The following is a 27133-nucleotide window of genomic DNA, read 5'->3' on the forward strand; positions in this document are numbered from 1 at the left end:
GTATATTGCCCAGCCACATTTGTCACAGGTTAAAAAATAAACATATACTCACCTTTCCGAGGGCCCCTTGTAGTCCACGGCAGCTTCCGGTCCCAGGGTTGGTCTGAGCGCAGGACCTGTGATGACGTCGCGGTCACATGACCGTGTAGCGGTCACATGACCGTGACGTCACGGCAGGTCCTTTCCGCGCAGGCGCGCAAGACTTGTCATGACGGCGCGGTCACATGACCGTGACATCATGGCAGGTCCTTCTGCCATACGATCTTTGCCACCGCAACCTGTAACGGAAGATGGCGGGCGGCGCGAGCGGCTCAGCGGACTACAGAGGGTGAGTATAGCAGTTTTTTTTTTTTATTTATTATTTTTAACATTACATTTTGTACTATTGATGCCGCATAGGCAGCGTCAATAGTACAAAGTTGGGGACACACAGGGTTAATAGCGGCGGTAACGGAGTGCGTTACCCGTGGTATAACGCGGTTCGTAACCGCTGGCATTAACCCTGTGTGAGCACTGACCGGAGGGGTGTATGCGGGCGCTGGGCAGTGAGTGCAGGGAGTAAGGAGCGGCCATTTTTTTCCGGACTGTGCACGTCGCTGATTGGTCGCGGCAGCAGCTGCCGAGACCAATCAGCGAACGAATAACCGCGACAGAAAGACGGAAGTACCCTTAGACAATTATATAGTAGATATATATAATATATATATATATATATAGTTCCATCCATTGTCCCATTGATGCGGTGAAGTAGTCCTGTGCCCTTAGCAGAGAAACACCCCCAAAACATAATGTTTCCACCTCCATGCTTGACAGTGGGAACAGTGTTCTTTGGGTCATAGGAAGCATTTCTCTTCCTCCAAATATGGCGAGTTGAGTCAATGCCAAAGACCTCAATTTTGGTCTCATTTGACCACAGCTCCTTCTCCCAATCACTCACAGAATCATCCAGGTGTTCATGTTATGACCCCAATGGCAGAGGGTCTCAGGAATAAATACCAAGTCTGCAAACACAAAAAACCAGCTCATAGGGCAGTGGTAACTGGGCTGACCATATATCTAATCCTAGCACCACAAATAGAAGTAGCCGGGGAACGTGCCTACGTTGGTTCTAGACGTCTCGCGCCAGCCGGAGAACTAACTAACCCTAGAAGGGACAAGAAAGACCTTTCTTGCCTCCAGAGAAAAGACCCCAAAAGTTGGATACAAGCCCCCAACAAATAATAACGGTGAGGCAAGAGGAAAAGACAAACATAAGAATGAGCTAGGTATTTAGCAAAGAGAGGCCCACTAGCTAATAGCAGAATATAGTAAGATGACTTATATGGTCAGCAAAAACCCTTTTAAAATATCCACGCTGGATATTCAAGAACCCCCGAACCGTCTAGCGGCCGGGGGGAGAACACCAGCCCCCTAGAGCTTCCGGCAAGGTCAGAAATCACATTTAGTACAAGCTGGACAAAAATAGTAGCAAAGCAAGTAACTCAAAAAACAAAGAAGCAAGACTTAGCTTAATTTTGCAAGAGCCAGGACCAGCAGACAGGAGCAACAGAAGGATCTGATTACAACGATGCCAGGCACTGGACTAAGGATCCAGTATATAGCGACACCCCTGGACTAATGGCCCAGGTGAGTGCCAAACTGAAGAAAGAAAATCCCAGAGTCATATCACTAGTGACCACAAGAGGGAGCCAAAAAGTCTAATTCACAACAGTACCCCCCCCTTAAGGAGGGGTCACCGAACCCTCACCAAGACCACCAGGGCGATCAGGATGAGCAGCGTGAAAGGCACGAACTAAATCGGCCGCATGCACATCAGAGGCAACCACCCAGGAATTATCCTCCTGACCATAGCCCTTCCACTTGACCAGATACTGAAGCCTCCGCCTGGAGAGACGAGAATCCAAGATCTTCTCCACCACGTACTCCAACTCGCCCTCAACCAACACCGGAGCAGGAGGCTCAACAGAAGGAACCACAGGTACAACGTACCGCCGCAACAAAGACCTATGGAACACGTTGTGAATGGCAAACGACACCGGAAGATCCAAGCAAAAGGACACAGGATTAAGGATTTCCAATATCCTGTAAGGACCGATGAAGCGAGGCTTAAATTTAGGAGAGGAGACCTTCATAGGAACAAATCGAGAAGACAGCCATACCAAATCCCCAACACGAAGTCGGGGACCCACACCGCGGCGGCGGTTGGCAAAACGCTGAGCCTTCTCCTGTGACAACTTTAAGTTGTCCACCACATGATTCCAGATCTGCCGCAACCTATCCACCACAGAATCTACCCCAGGACAGTCAGAAGGCTCCACATGTCCCGAGGAAAAACGAGGATGGAAACCAGAGTTGCAGAAAAATGGCGAAACCAATGTAGCGGAACTAGCCCGATTATTAAGGGCAAATTCAGCCAACGGCAAGAAGGTCACCCAATCATCCTGATCCGCAGAAACAAAACACCTCAAATAAGCCTCCAGTGTCTGATTAGTTCCCTCCGTTTGTCCATTAGTCTGAGGATGAAAGGCAGACGAAAACGACAGATCAATGCCCATCCTAGCACAAAAAGATCGCCAGAACCTGGAAACAAACTGGGATCCTCTGTCAGACACAATATTCTCAGGAATGCCGTGTAAACGAACCACATTCTGAAAGAACACAGGAACCAGATCGGAAGAGGAAGGCAGCTTAGGCAAAGGTACCAAATGGACCATCTTAGAAAAGCGATCACATACCACCCAGATGACAGACATGCCCCGAGACACCGGGAGATCCGAAATGAAATCCATGGAAATGTGCGTCCAAGGCCTCTTCGGGACAGGCAAGGGCAAGAGCAACCCGCTGGCACGAAAACAGCAAGGCTTAGCTCGAGCACAAGTCCCACAGGACTGCACAAACGACCGCACATCCCGTGACAAGGAAGGCCACCAAAAGGACCTAGCCACCAGATCTCTGGTGCCAAAAATTCCCGGATGCCCTGCCAACACCGAGGAATGAACCTCGGAAATGACTCTGCTGGTCCACTTATCAGGAACAAACAGTCTGTCAGGTGGACAAGAGTCAGGTCTACCAGCCTGAAATCTCTGCAACACACGTCGCAAATCCGGAGAAATGGCTGTCAAGATAACTCCCTCTTTAAGAATACCAACTGGTTCTGCGACTCCCGGAGAGTCAGGCACAAAGCTCCTTGAAAGAGCATCAGCCTTCACATTCTTTGAACCTGGTAAATACGAGACCACAAAGTCAAAACGGGAGAAAAATAATGACCAGCAGGCCTGTCTAGGATTCAGGCGTTTAGCAGACTCGAGATACATCAGATTCTTGTGATCAGTCAAGACCACCACACGATGCTTAGCACCCTCGAGCCAATGACGCCACTCCTCAAATGCCCACTTCATGGCCAACAACTCCCGATTGCCAACATCATAATTCCGCTCAGCAGGCGAAAACTTCCTAGAGAAAAAGGCACAAGGTCTCATCACAGAGCAACCAGGGCCTCTCTGCGACAAAACGGCCCCTGCCCCAATCTCAGAAGCATCCACTTCAACCTGAAAGGGAAGTGAGACATCAGGCTGGCACAAAACAGGCGCCGAAGTAAACCGGCGCTTCAACTCCTGGAAAGCCTCCACGGCTGCAGGAGCCCAGTTAGCAACATCAGAACCTTTCTTGGTCATATCCGTCAAAGGTTTAACAATGCTAGAAAAATTAGCAATAAAACGACGGTAGAAGTTAGCAAAACCCAAGAACTTCTGAAGACTCTTAACTGACGTGGGTTGAGTCCAATCATGAATAGCTCGGACCTTGACTGGGTCCATCTCCACCGCAGAAGGGGAAAAAATAAACCCCAAAAAGAGAACCTTCTGTACTCCAAAGAGACACTTTGAGCCCTTAACAAACAAAGCGTTCTCACGCAAAACCTGAAACACCATCCTGACCTGCTCTACATGCGAGTCCCAGTCATCAGAAAAAATCAGAATATCATCCAGATAAACGATCATAAATTTATCCAGATACTTCCGGAAAATATCATGCATAAAGGACTGAAACACTGAAGGAGCATTAGAGAGCCCAAAAGGCATCACCAAATACTCAAAATGACCTTCGGGCGTATTAAACGCGGTTTTCCATTCATCTCCTCGCTTAATGCGCACAAGGTTGTACGCACCACGAAGATCTATCTTGGTGAACCACTTGGCACCTTTAATTCGGGCAAACAAGTCTGACAACAAAGGCAAAGGATACTGAAATTTAACAGTGATTTTATTCAAAAGCTGATCATTTCTGGTCTGAATTCTATCACATTGCATCAAATCAGGTGCTTGTTTAGACAACACCACCAGAGGATTAGCGGTTTTGCGCTCCCGCAAACGCCGGTCAATTTGAATAGCCAGCGCCATGGAATCATTCAGACTTGTAGGAATGGAGAAACCCACCATCACATTCTTAATGGCTTCAGAAAGGCCATTTCTGAAATTTGCGGCCAGAGCACACTCATTCCACTGAGTCAGCACGGACCATTTCCGAAATTTTTGGCAATACACTTCAGCTTCATCCTGGCCCTGAGAAATAGCTAGCAAGGCTTTTTCTGCCTGAACCTCAAGATTGGGTTCCTCGCAAAGCAATCCGAGCGCCAGAAAAAACGCATCAATATTTGCCAATGCCGGATCTCCTGGCGCTAGCGAGAAAGCCCAATCCTGAGGGTCGCCCCGTAAAAAAGAGATAACAATTTTAACTTGCTGAGCTGAGTCTCCAGATGAACGGGGTCTCAGAGATAGAAACAATTTACAATTATTCCTGAAATTTCTAAACTTAAATCGGTCTCCAGAAAACAGTTCAGGAATAGGTATTTTGGGTTCAGACATAGGATTACCGGTAACAAAATTTTGTATGCCTTGCACACGAGCAGCAAGCTGGTCCACACTTGTAATCAAGGTCTGGACATTCATGTCTGCAGCAAGCTCAAGCCACTCAGAGGTAAAGGGGAGGAAGAGAGGAAAAAAAAAAAAAAAAAAAACCTCAGAATTTCCTTTCTTATAATCCCACTTCTGCAATGCATTAAACATTCAATGTAGGCCTGGCATACTGTTATGACCCCAATGGCAGAGGGTCTCAGGAATAAATACCAAGTCTGCAAACACAAAAAACCAGCTCATAGGGCAGTGGTAACTGGGCTGACCATATATCTAATCCTAGCACCACAAATAGAAGTAGCCGGGGAACGTGCCTACGTTGGTTCTAGACGTCTCGCGCCAGCCGGAGAACTAACTAACCCTAGAAGGGACAAGAAAGACCTTTCTTGCCTCCAGAGAAAAGACCCCAAAAGTTGGATACAAGCCCCCAACAAATAATAACGGTGAGGCAAGAGGAAAAGACAAACATAAGAATGAGCTAGGTATTTAGCAAAGAGAGGCCCACTAGCTAATAGCAGAATATAGTAAGATGACTTATATGGTCAGCAAAAACCCTTTTAAAATATCCACGCTGGATATTCAAGAACCCCCGAACCGTCTAGCGGCCGGGGGGAGAACACCAGCCCCCTAGAGCTTCCGGCAAGGTCAGAAATCACATTTAGTACAAGCTGGACAAAAATAGTAGCAAAGCAAGTAACTCAAAAAACAAAGAAGCAAGACTTAGCTTAATTTTGCAAGAGCCAGGACCAGCAGACAGGAGCAACAGAAGGATCTGATTACAACGATGCCAGGCACTGGACTAAGGATCCAGGAAGTTTATATAGCGACACCCCTGGACTAATGGCCCAGGTGAGTGCCAAACTGAAGAAAGAAAATCCCAGAGTCATATCACTAGTGACCACAAGAGGGAGCCAAAAAGTCTAATTCACAACAGTTCATTAGCAAACTTCAGACGGGCCTGCACATGTGTCTTCTTGAGCAGGGGACCTTGCTGGCACTGCAGGATTTTAAACCTTTGCGGCGTAATGTGTTAGCAACGGTTTTCTTGGTGACTGCGGTCGCAGCTGCCTTGAGATCATTAACAAGTTCCCCCGTGTAGATTTAGGCTGATCTCTCACCTTCCTCACGATCAAGGATATCCCACGACATGAGATTTTGCATGGTGCCCGAGATCAATGTCGATTGACAATCATTTTGTATTTCTTCCATTTTCTTACTATTGCACCAACAGTTGTCTCCTTCTCACCCAGCGTCTTACTTATGGTTTTGTAGCCCATTCCAGCTTTGTGCAGGTCTATGATCTTGTCCCTGACATCCTTATAAAGCTTTTTGGTCTTGCCCATGTTGTAGAGGTTAGAGTCTGAATGATTTGAGTCTGTGGACAGGAGTCTTTTATAAAGGTGACTATGTAAGACAGCTGTCTCTAATTCAGGTAACGAGTTGATTAGGAGCGTGTAACTGTAGGAGCCAAAAAATGGTTGGTAGGGGATCAAATACTTATTTCTCACTGCAAAATGCAAATAAATTTATAGAATTTATACATTGTGATTTTCTGGGTTTAATTTTTGATATTCTATCTCTCAATGTTAAAATTAACCTACCCTTAACCCCTTTCTGACCTCGGACGGGATAGTACGTCCGAGGTCAGATCCCCAGCTTTGATGCAGGGCTCCGGCGGTGAGCCCGCATCAAATCCGGGGCATGTCAGCTGCTTTGAACAGCTGACCTATGCCCGTAATAGCGGTGGGTGAAATCGCAATTCACCCGCCGCTATTAACTAGTTAAATGCCGCCGACAGCGGCATGTAACCGGCGCTTCTGGCCATCCGGCCAGAAATGAGCACATCGCTGACCCCGGCACATGATCGGAGATCATATGGTAACCATACTGATCCTGGCTAGCTGTGAGCGCCACCCTGTGGTCGGCGCTCATAGCAAGCCTGTTATTAAGCTACATAGCAGCGATCTGATAATCGCTACTATGTAGCGGAGCCGATCGAGTTGTACCAGCTTCTAGCCTCCCATGGAGGCTATTGAAGCATGGCAAAAGTAAAAAAAAAAAAAAAAAAAAATATATAAAAGTTTAAATCACCCCCCTTTCGCCCAATTCAAAAGAATTCAATAAAACAAAAATCAAACCTACACATATTTGGTATCACCACGTTCAGAATCGCCCGATCTATCAATAAAAAAAAGGATTAACCTGATCTCTAAACGATGTAGCGAGAAAAAAATTTGAAACCCCAGAATTACTTTTTTTTTTGGACGCCGCGACATTGCATTAAAATGCAATAACGGGCGATAACATATCTGCACCAAAATGGTATCACTAAAAATGCCAGCTCGGCACACAAAAAATAAGCCCTCACCTGACCCCAGATCATGAAAAATGGAGACGCTACGGGTATCGGAAAATGGCGCAATTTTTTTACTTTTTTAGCAAAGTTTGGAAATTTTTTTCACCACTTAGATAAAAAAAGAACCTAGACATGTTTGGTGTCTATGAACTCGTAATGACCCGGAGAATCATAATGGCAGGTCAGTTTTAGTATTTAGTGAAGCTAGTAAAAAAGCCAAACAAAAAAAACAAAAAACAAGTGCGGGATTGCACTTTTTTTTGCAATTTCACCGCACTTTTCTAGTACACGACATGCTAAAACCAATGATGTCGTTCAAAAGTACAATTTGTTTCGCAAAAAATAAGCCCTCACATGGCCGTATTGACGGAAAAATAAAAAAGTTATGGCTCTGGGAAGGAGGGGAGCGAAAAACGAACACGGAAAAACGGAAATCCCAAGGTCATGAAGGGGTTAAAATTAGACTGTGCATGTCTTTGTCAGAGCGCAAGCCTACAAAATCAGCAAGGGATCAAATACTTATTTCCTTCACTGTATATTTAAAATTCATAACAAATGAGTTGTGTAATCCTTTGTGAAAATGTCTAATATTAAAATGAGTATTTCAACTTCAGTCAATGCAAAGAAGCAATACAATTTAAAGGCAATGTTCACAATCATTTTTTTGATTCTTTTTTTCTTTTTAAAATGGAAAATAAAGCAACATTACAATAAATCTTAATTTAAGGTAGAGAAGAAATAAGTACGTTTTATGGCAGGATCAGACTGTACAGTGATTTGCTATAGTTGCCTGTAATAAAGCTGTAGAAAAAAAAGGGTAGATTTTTTTTTGTTATTGTAAAGTTGTTTAAGTTTTTATTTCACATCAATTGTGAATTTTTATTTATTTTTTTTACATTAGGGGGTTGGCGACAATAACTTTGTGTTGTAGGGTGAGGATGAAAAGGAATTAGCTTTTAGCTTTTATATGTTACAGATTCCCAGAATAACATGTAGGAGCATGTCACCTAAACAATATGGAAAACATTACACGAAAAGTTCAAAAAATACAAATAATTATGAATCGTTACCTGAGGGAGGCTGAAGCTAATATATTGAAGTAGTGGAATAATACTAATAAAGCACCAGTGAATAAATATGTGTGCACCAAAGGTGATTAGTGCATGCATTGTGGTTAGTCCGCCACTAGGTGGCACTGTAATAACATAATAAAGATGTCTGGGAAAACCAGGACTGCACCTCCAGAATAATTAGAGATAAATGATAAAAATAAAAAGATACAGAAAGTTAAGTATTACCACTCATTCCATATTTCCTATAGATGCCTGCACCATACTCCAAATAAGAGAGTACACCACCAAGTGGCGGCCCAACTAGACCAGACAAATGCTAGTCATCAGGTAGGAATATTAATTACGTTTTCAACTAACAAACAAGAACTGAAGATCCAAAAATAGCAATAGGACATCAAACCCAAAAGTGTCTGTGGGCTGTGTGTTCACCGGTCTCCGTGATGTTGGCGCTGGGAATAAGGGGTGTGGGAACAAGATCCTGTGCATACCGCTATCCTGATTTATGAAGCTCGTCCCATAGCAGTCCTGAATCATTAGTTTCTAGTAAATTGGCTTATGAATATAATATTTTATGTTTTCAAATGTAAGAATGAGCCCGCTACCTTCTATTTAGTGCAGAAAATGACAGCAGGTCAAATAGTTTTTTATTCGGTCTCCTATGACAGCACCATGAGAGAGGGGATCCGCCCTTCAGGGATAGGAAACCTACAGACATAAAAGGGCAGCATCTCTCCCACGCATCAGTTGATTTCCTGTCCCTGACGGGAACCCTTTCCTTCCCAGTTATCCCCCTCGGAACCTTGACCCCTGGAGACTGAGGTCCTGGAGCTTATGGCATAAGGAAGTTCTGGTGGAGGTTCCTGGGCCAGAGAGGGCTAGGGGGTTATACCCCCCCTCTTTCTGATTCGGAAACGGGATGGCTCCTTCACGACTATCATTAACCTTATGGCTCTAAATAGGTTCTTGGTAGAGCGCCCCTTCAAGATGAAGTCTATTTGATCAGCAATAAAGTTAGTCTTTAAAACCTGTTTTATGGCGGTGTTGGATCTAAAAGATGCGTACTATCCTGTGCGTATTCACGCAGATCATCAGCGGTTCCTCAGGATGGCAGTAGTCATAGGGGACTCGGTAAGGCATTTCCAATTTAGGGCTCTCCCCTTTGGTCTTTCCGTGGCCCTTCGCATTTTTACAAAGATAGTTGCCAAGGTCATGGCCCACTTGCAGGAAACCAATATCCTGATTATTCCCTACGTGGACGATTTTCTTATTGTAGGCAGGTCAGTGGATCACTGCTCAGGTAGAGAGGACAATATCTGCTCTGGAACGCTTGGGGTGGCTACTGAGCATTAAAAAATCTCGACTACAACCCTTAAAAGTGCAGCATTTTTTGGGGCTCATTCTGGACTCAGAGAGGCAGGAGTGTCATTGGTTCACCTTTGGAATCAAGAATTGAGAGTATCAAACAATCCCACTATATCCCTTAGGTGAGCTATGTCCCTGTTAGGTTCGATAACCTCCTGCATCCCAGCAGTCTGGTGAGCGCAGTTCCATACAAGAACCTTACAATGGGATGTGTTGGATAATGATAGGGCCCTTAGGGGGTACCTACAGGGACTGGTGACCTTGTTCCCTTCCTCTATATGTTCCCTGAGGTGGTGGTTAGACCGGGATAACTTGTCCGGGGGGGTGTTCCCTGGGAGAATCGCTTCACCTGGGTAATAACCACAGACGCTAGCCCTACAGGTTGTGGGGCACATATGGGGATGTCGTGGTCCGGGGGCTATGGGAACAACAGACAGTTTATCTAACCTGAAGGAGCTGACGGTAGTGGAACTGGTGGTTAAGAGGCTCCTTATATACCTACAGGGTCATCACGTCAGGATCCTCTCCTACAATCAGCTTGCGGTGGCCTACATCAACCACCAGGGTGGAAATTGGTTCAGCTCCCTAATGGAAGTGGCAGAGCGGATATTGTAAATAGCAGAGGAACATTTTCTGTCTTTGACAGCTCTGCACGTTACAGGAAAGGAAAACATCAGGGCAGACTTTTTGAGCCGCAACCTACTAAGGCAGGTAGAATGGACGCTGAAAAGTGCTGTCTTCGACCAGATTGTGCAGATGTTGGGGTCAGCCAGACATAAACCTCTTTGCAACCAGGAAGAACAGAAAAGTGAGACGGTTCAGTTCTCTCAACCCCAGAGAGAAACCACTGGTGGTAGATGCCTTCTTAATAAAGTGAGACTTCAACCTGAGTTATGCCTTTCCCCCTTTGCCCTTTTACCTCTAGTGGTGAGGAAGATCAGTGAGGACAGGGCAAGGATTATAGTGATTTTCCCCTTTTGGCCGAGGAGGGCGTGGTTCTCGTGGCTAAGGGCCATGTCTGTCTCCGATCCGTGGATGCTACCGGAGCTTCCGGATCTCCTCTCCCAGGGGCCAGTTTACCATCCACTAGTGGGGGGCTTCACCTGACAGTGTGGAATTTGAGAGGTTGTACTGTGGGATAAGGGATTTTCCCCTAATGTAATAGACACTCTCCTAAAGAGTAGGAAGGCAGTCATGACCAGGATCTACACCAGGACCTGGAGGAAATTTCTAGATACTGCAGAATTTAGAATCGGGGAGGGGGTTCCGATAGGTCAAATTCTGGAGTTCCTTCAAAAAGGTCTGGAAATGAGTCTTTCCACGAGTTCCCTTAAGGTCCATGTGTCAGGCCTGGGGGTCTTATTTAGCTGTGACATCGCGGGTAATTAATGGGTGGCCAGATTTATTAAAGCATCAAGTAGATCTAGGCCCATTCGTAAATAAAGGGTTATGCCGTAGGACTTGAAGTTGGTTCTCACAGCCATGACACATCCCCCGTTTGAGCCCATTATCTCAGCTTCTGTAAAGGTGCTCTCCCTTAAGGTGGCCTTCTTGTTTGTTTGCTTTTCATGATTCTATAATTTTTTCCTCAGAATTGAGTGACTCCATAATTTTTCCCCTATTCTTGGTTAAAAAAAGTAACCATTAGTGACTACCACATTTTTTGTTCTTCATTTCTTTTAGTGTTTCTTAAAGCCAGAAAGTTGCCATTTGAAATGACTTTAGTTTTGTGCCATGTCTGTGATCTGCTTTTTTTTCTACAAAATTAAACAACTGAATGAACATCCTCCAAGGCCGGTGATTCCATAATTATTGCCAGGGGTTATAATAGTTCTCCCTTCCTTCCTCCCCAATCCTGCTAACCAGAAAGAAATGAAGCTTCATACTCTAGATGTTAGGAGGTGCTGGTTGGAGAATTTATCAATCACTAATCCTTGGAAGAAGGATAATTCCTTGCTGTGTCTTTCCAGGGAGCCAGGAAGGGGCTTAGGGTGTCAAAAAGTACTTTGGCTAGGTGGATTAGGGAGGCTATTTTATTAGCATATACATCGAGTGGCAGGCACTGAAGGGTCTAAGGGCACATTCCACTCGAGCCATGGCAACCTCTTGGGCGGAGAGGTCGGAGGTCTCAATCGACCAGATATACAGTATAAGGTAGCTACATGGTCTTCTCCTTCCACCTTTTATAATCATTATAGGTTAGATATTGGTGCCTCCTCGGATCTCGCCTTTGGTATAAGGGTGCTGCAGGCTGTAGTCCTTCCCTAAGGAAAATTATTACCTCTCTGTAATTCTCTTGTGGTGCTGTCATGGGAGACCGAATAAAGTCTTAGTTACTTACCGGTAACAGTATTTTTCAGAGCCCATGACAGCACCCTTAGATTCCCTATCTTCACGTGTGGGTGAGCACTTCCTCCTCTTGTTAGTTTTCATGTGCGTGAAATTGTTGGGTGTTAGGATATTGTATATTTTTCTGCCACTAACAATGTAGGGCTCCGAAAAATAGCGTTACAGGTACTTGAGGGTATGTGCACACGTTGCGGATTAGGCCTAGGAATTTCTGGTGCGGATTCTGTCTCTCCTGGCAGAAAACGCACCTGCGGTTTTTTGTGCGGTTCCGCAGCGTTTTTTTGCGCGTTTTTGCTGCGGTTTTCTTGCGGATTTGCTGCGGTTTTTACCCCTGCGGTTTTCTATAATGGAGTGGGTACAAAAACGCTGCAGATTCATAAAAAATAATTGACATGCTATTTCTTTAAAACCGCATCGTTTCCGCAGCGGATTTTCCGCAAAGTGAGAACAGCATTTTTTTTTTCCATTGATTTACATTGTACTGTAAATCAATTGTGGATCTGCAGCGTTTCTGCACTGCAAAAAACGCTATGGATCCGCAGCAAATCCGCAACGTGTGCACATACCCTAAATAGAACTTTTGCTCTGAGTTTTGCTTCACGTGGTTATAATTTCTCTGGAGTCAGGTCAGATATTTCTGTTCATACACTACAGCTTAGGACACGTTCAGTATTTTTATTTCAATCATTTTTATAGAATTCTTTGAAGATAAATATGGGGATGGGAACCAAGGGAGGGGACATGGGGATAAGGAACAATATTTATTAAAGATACAAATAATCATAAGGGAAGGAAATAAAGGGGAGAACTTGGTGTATACAGTTGTGATAAGATACATCGTACAAACAACTACATATAAAACAACGATAACTTATATAGAATTGTAACCAATTGTAAAGATTTTCCAAAAGTTCAGATAAATATAATGATAAATAGCATTCCAAAATAGCACTAAGGCTGTTGCGTTAAACAAGAGGCACGGTCCCAAAAATCCATTTTTTTTTGTGTATTTTTATATAAATTATTTACTAAGGCATATCTATATTCTAAGGATTTGTGTGAGGAGACTTTTTCAAGAATATCTGAGAATTTAGGTATAACAGCTTTTTTCTAGTAAAAAGCTATTGAAACTTTACTACCAAAAAAATATGGATCAGAACACATCTGTATTATGGGTCCAAATCTTCCATATTTAACGAAAGAAGAGCCATCTGAGGAGATAGTATTACATTTCTTTTGAGTAAATTGTTGCTAAAAGAAGACACTTGGTTCCAAAGTTCCTTAATTTTTGGACAATTCCAGAAGATATGGAATAGATTATTGTCCACACTTCCTCCAACAAAGCAAGGAGTGATCATGATTAATATGAGCCAGTCTGGTGGGGATATAATACCATTTAACCAACATTTATACAGGCACATTGATATACTGGAAATATATGAAAATTTCAAGACATGCTCCCATTGATCTTGAGAAAAAGTGTTTTTTAAAACTGTTTTACATCAGTATTTGTAAACCAAAATCAAGAGTGAAACAATTGGAGGAAAAGTATAATAGAAACACATCACCACTTCTGTATTTATCACCCACTCCTGGTTTTGGTTTACAAATACTGATGTAAAATACTGACTGAATACTGAATGTGTGAACATCGCCTTAAAGGGAATCATTGTGCTGATTTCACACTGTCATGATTCTGCAGACTTTTCTTTTCAGCACAGAAAACCCTTTAAAGAAACAAAAAAAAAACAAGTGGATTGAACGTCGCGCTGCTGATTTTTAATCCTGTGTCATGCCCTAGTCCTGGCTAATTTGTATGGATTTTATGAATTACATTGGAATGAAGAAGTTCCAATCACAGATCTCCTGTAGATGTCCAGTGGAAATTTTCTGCAGTGTGTGGACAAAGCCTTATTCTCCTTCGACTGGAAGAGGCAGACCAAGTAGCTCCAGAAACTCAAAATAAGAGAAAACCCAGGGTCTGGAGATGCCTTGAGTTTGGTCCATGCCCACTGATTCCTTCATAAGCCCTCGATTAAACTGCAGCTGTTGCTCCAGAGCAGCCGTTTGCCTGTGAATATAAATGACGTATTAGCCCTCCATCCTTTAGAAATGTTACTAAAGGATCCCATGAATTTTCCATCACTGCAGAGAATCGGTAACATCATTTTATACCCATAGAGAGTGGAACACATGGAAAAGCATGACATCTTCACGTTCCTACCACCCCAAGCACAGTGGGGCGCTATCTCATTTTCATAACTCAAGGACATTTTCTACATCCCTGGTCACTAATATTGCTGCACCTATGGAGACCCCATCCTTGTGCAGGGGTGAATGACCCTGAAAATGGTGGTGAGGCCAACCTGCCATGCCAACCTCTCCAGGTTCCTCGTAGCAGCTGCAGGATTTGCCTTCATTGCACTCATACCCTAGCCTACACTCGATGACCTTCGTTTTTAATAGCATTTGGAGATCCTTTACAGCATTTATTTTTTAAACATGATCAATAATGGCATCCCAGACCTCGGATGGGTGATTATTACATATAATGATGGTTAGTAAGCCCCCAATACTGCTGTGTACATGATAACTAAGGTGCTTATCCTCATAAATTAGTATTAGCGGAAACAAAGCTGCCCCTATTGCAGCAATGGAGAGCGCACAGTTCTGGTCTGAACTGTCAATCATTCTTGACCTAACTTCTAACCTAATGTGAGACACTCCCTTTAATTAGACATCTATATTTTACAAAAGTATATCCTGCCACAAGACAATGAAATCAAGTTTCCTCCACGTTCACACTTACTTCGCCAACAGATGAGCTTGTCTCTGGGCTTCTTCCATTAGAGCCTTGGCTTCTTCCTCCGCCTTCAGTCTCCTCTCCTCTGCTTCCCTTCTGGCCTGTTCCTCTCTTTCCCGCTTTTTTCGGTAGTATTCCTCTCTCTCCTCTGCTTCCATCTCTAGAAGTCGCAGTCGTTCTTCTGACTCTAAACGTTCCTGTTCTTTCTGCCTCTGACGTTCCAGTTCTGACACAATCAAAAATGCAGAATATTGTAAGTTTTGGGGAAACAGTTTACTCATCCCTCAACCTAGTTAATTCCCTACTGTCGGCAGCCATGTCCACAGTATCACTTCTAACAAGAAATAGTAAGTACAGAAAACTATTGCAGGTGGATGAAGCTGTATGAGGCTTTGTTATCATGAATTGTACTTGTGTGGTGCATCTATATCAGCATCCATGTTATATCCCCTCCGGCTACGCACTCCTTTATACACTTACAGGCCATCTTACCTATTCTTTCCAATTCCTCGTGCTGTTTCCGCTTCTGAATTTCTTGCATCTTGCGGCGATGTTCCTCTTGCTGTTGTCTCGCTCGCTCTAGCGCTTGCTGTTCCAGCTGCATTTTGCAGGCTCTCTGCTGCTCCTGCTGCTGCTTTTCTTTTTCCTCTTGCTGCTTCCGCAGACTGTGAGGACATCAGTGTAGATGTTAATGGCTATTATTACTGACACTCATCAAATTAATCCATCAGGACTACTAGTGTATAATATGTATATGTATAATATATGTATATGTATAATATGTATATAGTATATACACTGGATAGTCGCACGCTATTAGACACTTATTGCATTGAACCTCATGTGTCCTGCAGCGATTCACCATAGTATAGATTTCGTTCTGTAGGAGTATTGCCCCATGCGGACAGGAAAGATTTTGCCAGTTGCCACAAATTAGATGGAGATGCTGACATGAGTAGACCATTGTACCTTGGTCAGCCACAATGCTTAGGTAATCCCTACTGCACAAATGTCCCACCACAGGTATCAGAGGAGTCAGGCTGTGCCAAGAAAACATTTCTCACACCTTTACTCCACCTGCACCAACCTCAGCTGTTGCGTCATGGTGCATGTGAGAAATTATGACCCTCTAGTCATCATCATGTCCAGACCAGGCACTGAGCACGAGCAGTGGAAATATATTACCTGTCTGTTACCTCCTGCTGATGGCCAGTCAGAAATTGGCACAAGCATCGTTACTTAAAGAGTAACAGACATTTACATTTTTTTTCACAAATCAATAGTACACACGAAAATAAGAAACTTTGTAATATATCTCATCAGAGAAATCCGCTTATTTCTTGTCCTGGACTGATATTTCGCCCTCCAAATTCTCCATTCGAGAGTAAAAGATCAGTCCAGAAGACTCCAGAAGGAGAAAGAAGCAGATGTCTCTGATAAGATGGATTACAAAGTTGCTTATTTTCATGTGAACTATTGGTTTATAAAAATGAAAACATTTACGCTTTAACAGTTCAGGCTGGTGGATGTGTGACAGTGGTGTGGGAATGATTCCCGGGCAATGGTCCTCACTGGTCGTCTGCTGTATTACGCCATTTATGCTGAGGAAAGATGAATTGTGAGTGCGGACACAATAGTCGGAGTACCGGTGTTGTACTTGGCCACAATTTGCCGGACTGTACACTACTTGTTTGTCAGAAAATTATTAATTTTGTGAATGCCATCTTCTGCTAGATGTTTTCCCTGATCACATAATTCCCGATATACTTTCCACTCTGTAACACATGGAGGTCCGGCCTGTTGGGCAGGTTTTACAATAATGATAGAGGCTAGTCTACCACGGACGGACATGCCACGTTCTTGATGTTACGCTGTTGACGGTATGGAGTCATGTGTGTAATTTCTACACAGGGTGGCGCACGAATTTATGCAGTAATGGATGTACATCCGAGCCTAGATACTGATACTGACAATCTCAAATTCACCATTTCATTCAAAAACCTTTTATTTCAATTTAATTGAAAATGTTTTTACATATTACGTAGATTCCCACTCTTTAAAAAAAAACAGTGAAGGGAAAATAAGTAATGTAAAAACATTCCTATTGAAATTGAATAAAAAAGTTGATATTTTTACAAATCACATATATTTTTTATTGATATCAAGAATGCAATAATAAAACAAAAGCAGTGAAAAACTTCTATTTTTGAAAATATTCTTACATGTTTTCCATACCTGTCTAATACTTTTGCTCAGTCCTGCATATTAAAGGGGTTGTCCATCACTAGGACAACCTCTTCTTGATCAAAATGTTTGGCCCCCATAAAATAATAAAGCCTATACTCCGCTCCGGTGCCGGCTCCGTTCCTGTGATGTCGACAGTCGCTCTGCTTGCGGCTCTCATGTGGTGTTATGACACGTGACGCCGGCAAACAATCAGAGGTGGCATCACTGCACCGCCTTCCGACTTATCGAACAGGAAGTCCGGGATCAGCTGCTGATTGGGCACCGGCGTCACGTATCACAACACAACACGAAAGCCCCGGGGAGAGCGACTGCCGATACAGTGAGAACGGCGCCAGCACGGGAGGTGACTTGAAATGTTATTATTTTATCGGGGCAAAGTGAGGGGTATGACAAGATGCTGTCCAAGTAGGCTTTACGTTAACCACAAGATGCTATATGAGGTCATAAATATACACTAATAGCACCCAATAGAAGTTCAAACAATACTACACAACTAACACCTTCTCTCTGTACATATTCTTAACCAGATTAAAATAAAGTTATTTTTCTTCCAATCCTAGCTCGATATACTATGTTGCTGAGATAGCAAAATATAGGCAAAAATAGCAAATAAATATAAAGTAGCAGAGAATAAATAGAATACAACTTTGAACATACTGGCATCACAGCAGGGAGGACATGAAAATCACAAAAAAGTAAAATTTGGGCGTGAAGCCCTAGCCAGCTCACCGACCGCCACAGGTGCTCGGAACTCCGTCAGGAATAGGCGTGATCCACAGCATACAAAGAGTAAATGTTCCAGCTCCTTAAAAAAATTTTCTTTATCGTCCAATAGTTAAAATATCATAGTAGGCACAATCCCTTGTGGATAATAGTATGCACAGAGCAGGCACTAATGATCCAGCTACGCGTTTCGATCCTACATGGATCTTTTTCACAGCTAAATTTCTGATGGTATTTTTATACATTCAATCCTCCAATCAGGATGTTCTTGGTTAACATGTGATTTAACCCTCCATTCGTCTGCATCATTATGTGCTACAATACATTGCAACATAACCATAAGTTTTTACATACAATATAAATAATTAAAATGTATATAGTTTTTTAATAAAATACATTCCAAGAAAAAGAAAGAGAAAAGAAAAAAAAAAAAGAAACATAGCACAATCAGTAATGAAACATTAGTTTATTTTTCTTATTTAAACCATTCGGGTACCTTGTTCCTAAGTTAAAGATCCAAAATGCTTTGCGCGTTAATAGGCGCTTTTTTACATCTCCGCCGCGTTTAGAGGTTATAAGGTGTTCTGATATTTTTAGGGATGATACATTCCCATTATGTTGTTCTATGAAATGCTTTGAAGCCATTGAAATATTGCGGGTAAAGTTCAATTTATTAATAATGTCCCTATAATGTTCTGAGAACCGAATTTTTAGTTTTCTCGTAGTGCATCCTATGTATATTAAATGACATGTTGTGCGTTCAGTTTTGTATACTACATTATTCGTATTACAATTAATAAATTGGTTAATATTATAACTTTGTGTCTCATTGTAATTGGAAAATATTTTTGTTTTATTAGCATGAATGCACGTCCTGCAATTATTCATCCCACACTTATAAAAACCTTATATCACCAGGTGCCTTTTCATCAAAACCACCTGTACAAAACTGGCTTCAGACAGCCAGTTTTGTACAGGTGGTTTTGATGAAAAGGCACCTGGTGATATTCTATTGCCAATGGTGGGAGCCTGTCTTGCTACTATATTGACTCCTGTCTCAAGGATTTTTGCTAATGTATTATCTTCATACAATATCGGCAAACATTTATTAATTACTCTTTTTATTTCATTAAATTGAGGGCTATATCTGAGACAGACATAAGGTTTTTCATTTTCAGGTTGATTTACTGGCTTCATTGTTTCATGTTTTGGTTCTATTAGATCTCCTCTATTTTTGGTTGTGACCAATTCTCTGGCTCTCTCAAGAGTCCAGTTTGGATATTTGCGCTTTTTAAGTTTCTGATGTACAGCATCAAATTCAACATTCATATCATCTATATTTGAGCAGTTCCTTTTCAGTCTAATGTGTTCACCTAATGGAATAGATTTTATTGTATGTTTAGGGTGACTACTATGAGCATGCAATGTTGTGTTGCCCTTAAGAGGTTTGCTATAGGTTTTACTCACTATCGGTTTTCCTATGTTACCACAAAGATCGAGGTCCAAAAATGACATCGAAGTATCACTAAATCTGTGTGTAAATCGTATATATTGCACCCATTCCCATTCATATAGTTAATAAAGTCTGGTATGGCAGATACATCTCCATTCCAGATAATCAATATATCATCGATGTATCTGCCATACCAGCTGAGTGCAGTCACATAGGGATTGTCATCAGAATATATATATATTTTCGCTCCCAATATGTCATGACAATATTCGCCAGTGACGGCGAGTATTTAGCACCCATAGGGACTCCTGTCTTTTGTAGGTAAATGTCATTATCAAATGAAAAAATATTATGCTTTAACAGAAAAGAACCCACCTGTAACAAAAAGTTAATTAGAAACTCAGAATAGTTGCTGTTTTTTTCTAAGAAAAATTTCAAAGCCTGCATCGCCAATTCATGAGGTTCTCAGAACATTATAGGGACATTATTAATAAAAACAACATTACCCGCAATATTTCAATGGCTTCAAAGCATTTCATAGAACAACATAATGGGAATGTATCATCCCTAAAAATATCAGGTCTGGAACACCTTATAACCTCTTAACGCGGCGGAGATGTAAAAAAGCGCCTATTAACGCGCGAAGCATTTTGGATCTTTAACTTAGGAACAAGGTACCCGAATGGTTTAAATAAGAAAAATGAACTAATGTTTCATTACTGATTGTGCTATTTTTTTTTTTCCTTCTTTTCTTTTTCTTGGAATATATTTTATTAAAAAACTATATACAGTTACCGTACTGTTGTGAACTCTATTTTTGGGCTCCCTCTAGTGGTCACAAGCGGTACTGTGTAGTGTTGTCTTTCTGCAGGTTGGCAGCATCAGCTGGTTCGTTATCCTTGGTTGGTTTCCTATTTAGCTCACCTGGATACTCAGTTCCTTGCCTGCTCTCAATGTATTCAGTGCTCTTCAGATTCCTTGTGACTACCTTGCTCCCAGTCTCTCCAAGACAAGCTAAGTTTTTGTTTGTTTATTTTTTGATTATCAGCATTTATCATGTTTCTTGTCCAGCTTGCTAAAATGTGATTTCCTCGCTTGCTGGTTGCTCTAGGGGACTGAGTTTCTTCCCCCACACCGTTAGTTGGTGCGGGGGTTCTTGAAATCTCAGTGTGGATATTTTGTAAGGGTTTTTTACTGACCGCACAGACCCCTTTTCTATTTTCTGCTATCTAGTATTAGTGGGCCTCATTTGCTGAATCTGCTTTCACCCCTGTGTATGTGCCTTCCTCTTACCTCACCGTTATTATTTGTTGGGGGCTTCTATATCTTTGGGGATCATTTCTCTGGAGGCAAGTGAGGTCTTTCTTTCTCTCTAGGGGTAGTTAGTTCCTCAGGCTGGCTCGAGACGTCTAAGATTTTAGTCACATTCACCGGCTACCTCTAGTGTGTTGGATAGGTTCAGATTTGTGGTCAGTCCAGTTTACCACCTCCCTAGAGCTTGTCCTATGTTTTGTTACTTAGCTGGAGTATTTTGTGATCCTCAACCACTAAGGATCATAACAGTAGAGCAGGCCCAAAAGTGTTTAATGCATCGCAGAAGTGGGATAAAAAGAAGACCTGAGTACATTTTTTTTTTTTTCCTCCCGCTTTTCCTTTGCTGCAGTCTGTTTAGCTTCTTTCATCCCCTTGAACTCTGGGTGGTTTTGAGCTCAGCTGCAGACATGAATGTTCAGACTCTGACTTCTAGTGTGGATCATCTTACTGCACGGGTGCAAAGTATTCAGGATTTTGTTATTCATAGCCCTATGTCAGAACCAAAGATACCCATTCCTGAGTTGTTTTCTGGAGATAGATCTAGGTTTCTAAATTTTAAGAATAATTGTAAGTTATTTCTATCTCTGAGACCTCGTTCCTCTGGTGATTCCGCTCAGCAAGTTAAAATTGTTATCTCCTTGTTGCGTGGCGACCCTCAAGATTGGGCTTTCTCTCTGGCGCCAGGAGATCCTGCATTGCTTAATGTAGATGCATTTTTTCTGGCTCTTGGACTGCTTTATGAGGAGCCTAATCTTGAGAATCAGGCAGAAAAAGCGTTGCTGGCTATCTCTCAAGGTCAGGATGAAGCAGAGGTGTATTGTCAAAAATTTCGGAAATGGTCGGTGCTTACTCAATGGAATGAGTGTGCCCTGGCTGCAAATTTCAGAGAAGGTCTTTCTGAGGCCGTTAAGAATGTTATGGTGGTTTCCCACCCCTACAAGTCTGAGTGATTCTATGGCTTTAGCCATTCAGGTTGATCGGCGTTTGCGGGAGCGCAAATCTGCTCATCCTTTGGCGGTATTTTCTGAACAGAGACCTGAGTCTATGCAATGTGACCGAACTCTGACCAGAATTGAGCGACAAAGTCATAGACGTCAAAATGGGTTGTGCTTTTACTGTGGTGATTCTACTCATGTTATCTCAGCATGCTCTAAACGCTTAAAAAAAATCGCTAAACCTGTCACCATTGGTACTATGCAGCCTAAATTTATTTTGTCTGTTACTTTGATTTGTTCTTTGTCGTCCTACCCGGTTATGGCTTTTGTGGATTCGGGTGCTGCCCTGAATCTGATGGATTTGTCATTTGCCAGGCGCTGTGGTTTTGTCCTGGAGCCTTTGGAATTTCCTATTCCTCTGAGGGGAATTGATGCTACGCCATTGGCTGAGAATAAGCCTCAGTATTGGACGCACATTTCCATGGATTTTATTTCGGATCTTCCAGTATCTCAGAAAATGTCTGTCATCTGGGTGGTGTGTGATCGTTTTTCCAAGATGGTCCATTTGGTGCCCTTGCCTAAGTTGCCTTCTTCCTCCGATTTGGTTCCTCTATTTTTTCAGAATGTGGTTCGCTTGCACGGCATTCCTGAAAATATTGTGTCTGATAGAGGATCCCAGTTTGTGTCCAGGTTTTGGCGGACTTTTTGTGCTAAGATGGGCATTGATTTGTCTTTTTCGTCGGCCTTCCATCCTCAGACTAATGGCCAAACCAAGCGAACTAATCAGACGTTGGAAACTTATATGAGATGTTTTGTTTCTGCTGATCAGGATGATTGGGTGACTTTTTTGCCATTGGCCGAGTTTGCCCTTAATAATCGGGCTAGTTCTGCTACTTTGGTTTCGCCTTTTTTCTGCAATTCTGGTTTCCATCCTCGTTTTTCCTCGGGTCAGGTTGAGCCTTCTGACTGTCCTGGGGTGGATTCTGTGGTGGATAGGTTGCAGCAGATTTGGAACCATGTGGTGGACAATTTGAGGTTGTCACAGGAGAAGGCTCAGCGCTTTGCCAACCGCCGCCGCGGTGTGGGTCCCCGACTTCGTGTTGGGGATTTGGTGTGGCTGTCTTCTCGGTATGTTCCTATGAAGGTCTCCTCTCCTAAATTCAAGCCTCGCTTCATCGGTCCTTATAAGATCTTGGAAATCCTTAACCCGGTGTCTTTTCGTTTGGATCTCCCAGCATCGTTTGCCATTCATAATGTGTTCCATAGGTCTTTGTTGCGGAGGTATGTGGTACCTGTGGTTCCTTCTGTTGAGCCTCCTGCTCCGGTGCTGGTCGAGGGCGAATTGGAGTACGTGGTGGAGAAGATTTTGGATTCTCGTATCTCTAGACGGAGGCTTCAGTATTTGGTTAAGTGGAAGGGCTATGGTCAGGAGGATAATTCCTGGGTTGTCGCCTCTGATGTTCATGCAGCCGATTTGGTTCGTGCCTTCCACGCGGCTCATCCTGATCGCCCTGGGGGTCTTGATGAGGGTTCGGTGACCCCTCCTCAAGGGGGGGGTACTGTTGTGAACTCTATTTTTGGGCTCCCTCTAGTGGTCACAAGCGGTACTGTGTAGTGTTGTCTTTCTGCAGGTTGGCAGCATCAGCTGGTTCGTTATCCTTGGTTGGTTTCCTATTTAGCTTACCTGGATACTCAGTTCCTTGCCTGCTCTCAATGTATTCAGTGCTCTTCAGATTCCTTGTGACTACCTTGCTCCCAGTCTCTCCAAGACAAGCTAAGTTTTTGTTTGTTTATTTTTTGATTATCAGCATTTATCATGTTTCTTGTCCAGCTTGCTAAAATGTGATTTCCTCGCTTGCTGGTTGCTCTAGGGGACTGAGTTTCTCCCCCCACACCGTTAGTTGGTGCGGGGGTTCTTGAAATCTCAGTGTGGATATTTTGTAAGGGTTTTTTACTGACCGCACAGACCCCTTTTCTATTTTCTGCTATCTAGTATTAGTGGGCCTCATTTGCTGAATCTGTTATTATTTGTTGGGGGCTTCTATATCTTTGGGGATCATTTCTCTGGAGGCAAGTGAGGTCTTTCTTTCTCTCTAGGGGTAGTTAGTTCCTCAGGCTGGCTCGAGACGTCTAGGATTTTAGTCACGTTCACCGGCTACCTCTAGTGTGTTGGATAGGTGGATTTGCGGTCAGTCCAGTTTACCACCTCCCTAGAGCTTGTCCTATGTTTTGTTACTTAGCTGGAGTATTTTGTGATCCTCAACCACTAAGGATCATAACACCGTACATACTCGAGTATAAGCCGACCTGGGTATAAGCCGACCCCCCTAATTTTGCCACAAAAAACTGGGAAAACTTATTGACTCGAGTATAAGCCTAGGGTAGGAAATGCAGCAGCTACCGGTGAATTTCAAAAATAAAAATAGATGCTCCATACCGTTCATTATTGCCCCATAGATGCTCCATATAAAGCTGTGCCACATATAATGCTCCATACCGTTGATTATTGCCCCATAGATGCTCCATATAAAGCTGTGCCATATATAATGCTCTGCACCGTTCATTATGGCCCCATAGATGCTCCATAGAAAGCTGTGCCATATATAATGCTCTGCACCGTTCATTATGGCCCCATAGATGCTCCATAGAAAGCTGTGCAATATATAATGCTGCTGCTGCAATAAAAAAAAAAATCACATACTCACTTCTCTTCGCTCAGGACGCCAGCGCTTTCAATATTTACCCGCTCCTCGTGCGGCTCCGTCTCCAGCACTGACGCTCAGCAGAGGGCGCGCACTGACTACGTCACCGCGCCCTCTGACCTGAGCATCACAGCCAGAGGACGATGATGACTGAGCTGCACCGGAACGAGGAGCGGTAAATATTGCGCAGCGCTCCCCTCCCCGTATACTTACCTACTCCCGGCGCGGTCCCTGCAGTCCCTGCTTCTTCCAGCGCTGCATCTTCTTCCTGTATTCAGCATCACCGTTGCCGCCCATTGCAGTCATGAATATGCGGCTCCACCCCTATGGGAGGTGGAGCCGCATATTCATGACTGTAATGAGCGGTACCATGTGACCGCTCAGTACAGGAAGAAGATGCAGCGCTGGAAGAAGCAGGGACTGCAGGGACCGCGCCGGGAGTAGGTAAGTATAACTAGACAGCCCCCGCTCCCCCTCCCCTGCCGACCCCGGGTATGACTCGAGTATAAGCCGAGAGGGGGACTTTCAGCCCAAAAAAAGGGGCTGAAAATCTCGGCTTATACTCGAGTATATACGGTATATGAAAAAGTTTGGGCACCCCTATTAATCTTGAGCTTAATGTTTTATAAAAATTGTTTTTTTTGCAACAGCTATTTCAGTTTCATATATCTAATAACTGTTGGACACAGTAATGTTTCTGCCTTGAAATGAGGTTTATTGTACTAACAGAAAATGTGCAATCTGCATTCAAACAAAATTTGACAAGTGCATAAGTATGGGCACCTCACCAGAAAAGTGACATTAATATTTAGTAGATCCTCCTTTTGCAAAAATAACAGCCTCTAGTCGCTTCCTGTAGCTTTTAAGGAGTTCCTGGATCCTGGATGAAGGTATTTTTGACCATTCCTCTTTACAAGACAATTCCAGTTCAGTTAAGTTTGATGGTCGCCGAGCATGGACAGCCCTCTTCAAATGATCCCACAGATGTTCAATGATATTCAGGTCTGGGGACTGGGATGGCCATTCCAGGACAGTGTAATTGTTCCTCTGCATGAATGCCTGAGTAGATTTTGAGCGGTGTTTTGGATCATTGTCTTGCTGAAAGATCCATCCCCTGCTCAACTTCAACTTTGTCACTGATTCATGAACATTATTGTCAAGAATCTGCTGATACTGAGAGGAATCCATGCGTCCCTCAACTTTAACAAGATTCCCTGTGCCGGCATTGGCCACACAGCCCCAAAGCATGATGGAACCTCCACCAAATTTTACTGTGGGTAGCAATTGTTTTTCTTGGAATGCTGTGTTTTTGTGCTGCCATGCATAACGCCTTTTTGTATAACCAAACAACTCAATCTTGGTTTCATCAGTCCACAGGACCTTCTTCCAAAAAGAAATTGGCTTCTCCAAATGTGCTTTTGCATACCTCAGCCGACTCTGTTTGTGGCGTGCTTGCAGAAACGGCTTCTTTCGCATCACTCTCCCATACAGCTTCTCCTTGTGCAAAGTGCGTTGTATAGTTGACCGATGCACAGTGACACCATCTGCAGCAAGTTGATGCTGCAGCTCTCTGGAGGTGGTCTGAGGATTGTCCTTGACTGATCTCACCATTCTTCTTCTCTGCCTTTCTGATGTTTTTCTTGGCCTGCCACTTCTGGCCTTAACAAGAACTGTACCTGTGTTCTTCCATTTCCTTACTATGTTCCTCACAGTGGAAATTGACAGGTTAAATCTCTGAGACAGCTTTTTGTATCCTTCCCCTGAACAACTACCGTATATACTCGAGTATAAGCCGACCCGAGTATAAGCCGACCCCCCTAATTTTGCCACAAAAAACTGGGAAAACTTAATGACTCGAGTATAAGCCTAGGGTGGGAAATGCAGCAGCTACCGGTAAATGTCAAAAGTAAAAATAGATACCAATAAAAGTAAAATTAATTGAGACATCAGTAGGTTAAGTGTTTTTGAATATCCATATTGAATCAGGAGCCCCATATAATGCTCCATAAAGTTTATGATGGCCCCATAAGATGTTCCATATTAAAATATGCCCCATATAATCCTGCATAAAGGTTAATAAAAGCCCCATAAGATGCTCCATAGACACATTTGCCCAATATAATGCTGCACAAATGCTGATTATGGCCCCATAAGATGCTCTATAAAGATATTTGCCCCATATAGTGCTGCACAAACCTTGATTATGGCCCTATAAGATGCTCCATACAGACACTTGCCCCATATACTGTAGTGCCCTACAAACGTTAATTATGGCCCCATACAGACACTTGCCCCATATAGTGCTGCACAAACGTTATGGCCCCCATATAGTGCTGCACAAATGTTATGGCCCCCATATAGTGCTGCACAAACATTATGGCCCCATATAGTGCTGCACAAACATTATGGCCCCATATAGTGCTGCACAAACGTTATGGCCCCATATAGTGCTGCACAAACATTATGGCCCCATATAGTGCTGCACAAACATTATGGCCCCATATAGTGCTGCACAAACATTATGGCCCCATATAGTGCTGCACAAACTTTATTGCCCCATATAGTGCTGCACAAACGTTATGGCCCCATATAGTGCTGCACAAACATTATGGGCCCCATATAGTGCTGCATAAATGTTATGGCCCCATATAGTGCTGCACAAACGTTATGGCCCCATATAGTGCTGCACAAACATTATGGGCCCCATATAGTGCTGCACAAACGTTATGGCCCCATATAGTGCTGCACAAACGTTATGGCCCCATATAGTGCTGCACAAACTTTATAGCCCCATATAGTGCTGCACAAACGTTATGGCCCCATATAATGCTGCAAAAACATTATGGCCCCATAGATGCCCCATACAGATATTTGCCCCATTTGCTGCGCTAAAAAAAAAAATATCA

The 27133-nt window shown here is 43.2% G+C and overlaps 1 protein-coding gene across 5 annotated transcripts in view; it reads right to left on the bottom strand.

Moving 5' to 3' along the window:
* Positions 1-12708: 12708 nt before the first annotated feature.
* The window catches only part of KIAA2012 (KIAA2012 ortholog), a 485035-nt gene continuing 470610 nt past the window's right edge, over positions 12709-27133 (bottom strand). For all 5 annotated transcript variants that reach the window (XM_077272089.1, XM_077272092.1, XM_077272094.1 and 2 more), the window contains 3 exons: positions 15346-15518; positions 14860-15079; positions 12709-14121 (listed from right to left, as the gene is read on the bottom strand). In XM_077272089.1, the coding sequence (XP_077128204.1) occupies positions 13962-14121; positions 14860-15079; positions 15346-15518 (553 nt within the window). In that variant the 3' untranslated portion in view covers positions 12709-13961. The remainder of the gene's footprint in view (positions 14122-14859; positions 15080-15345; positions 15519-27133) is intronic.

This window comes from Ranitomeya variabilis, chromosome 7 (assembly GCF_051348905.1).
Source record: "Ranitomeya variabilis isolate aRanVar5 chromosome 7, aRanVar5.hap1, whole genome shotgun sequence".
Classification (NCBI taxonomy): domain Eukaryota; kingdom Metazoa; phylum Chordata; class Amphibia; order Anura; family Dendrobatidae; genus Ranitomeya; species Ranitomeya variabilis.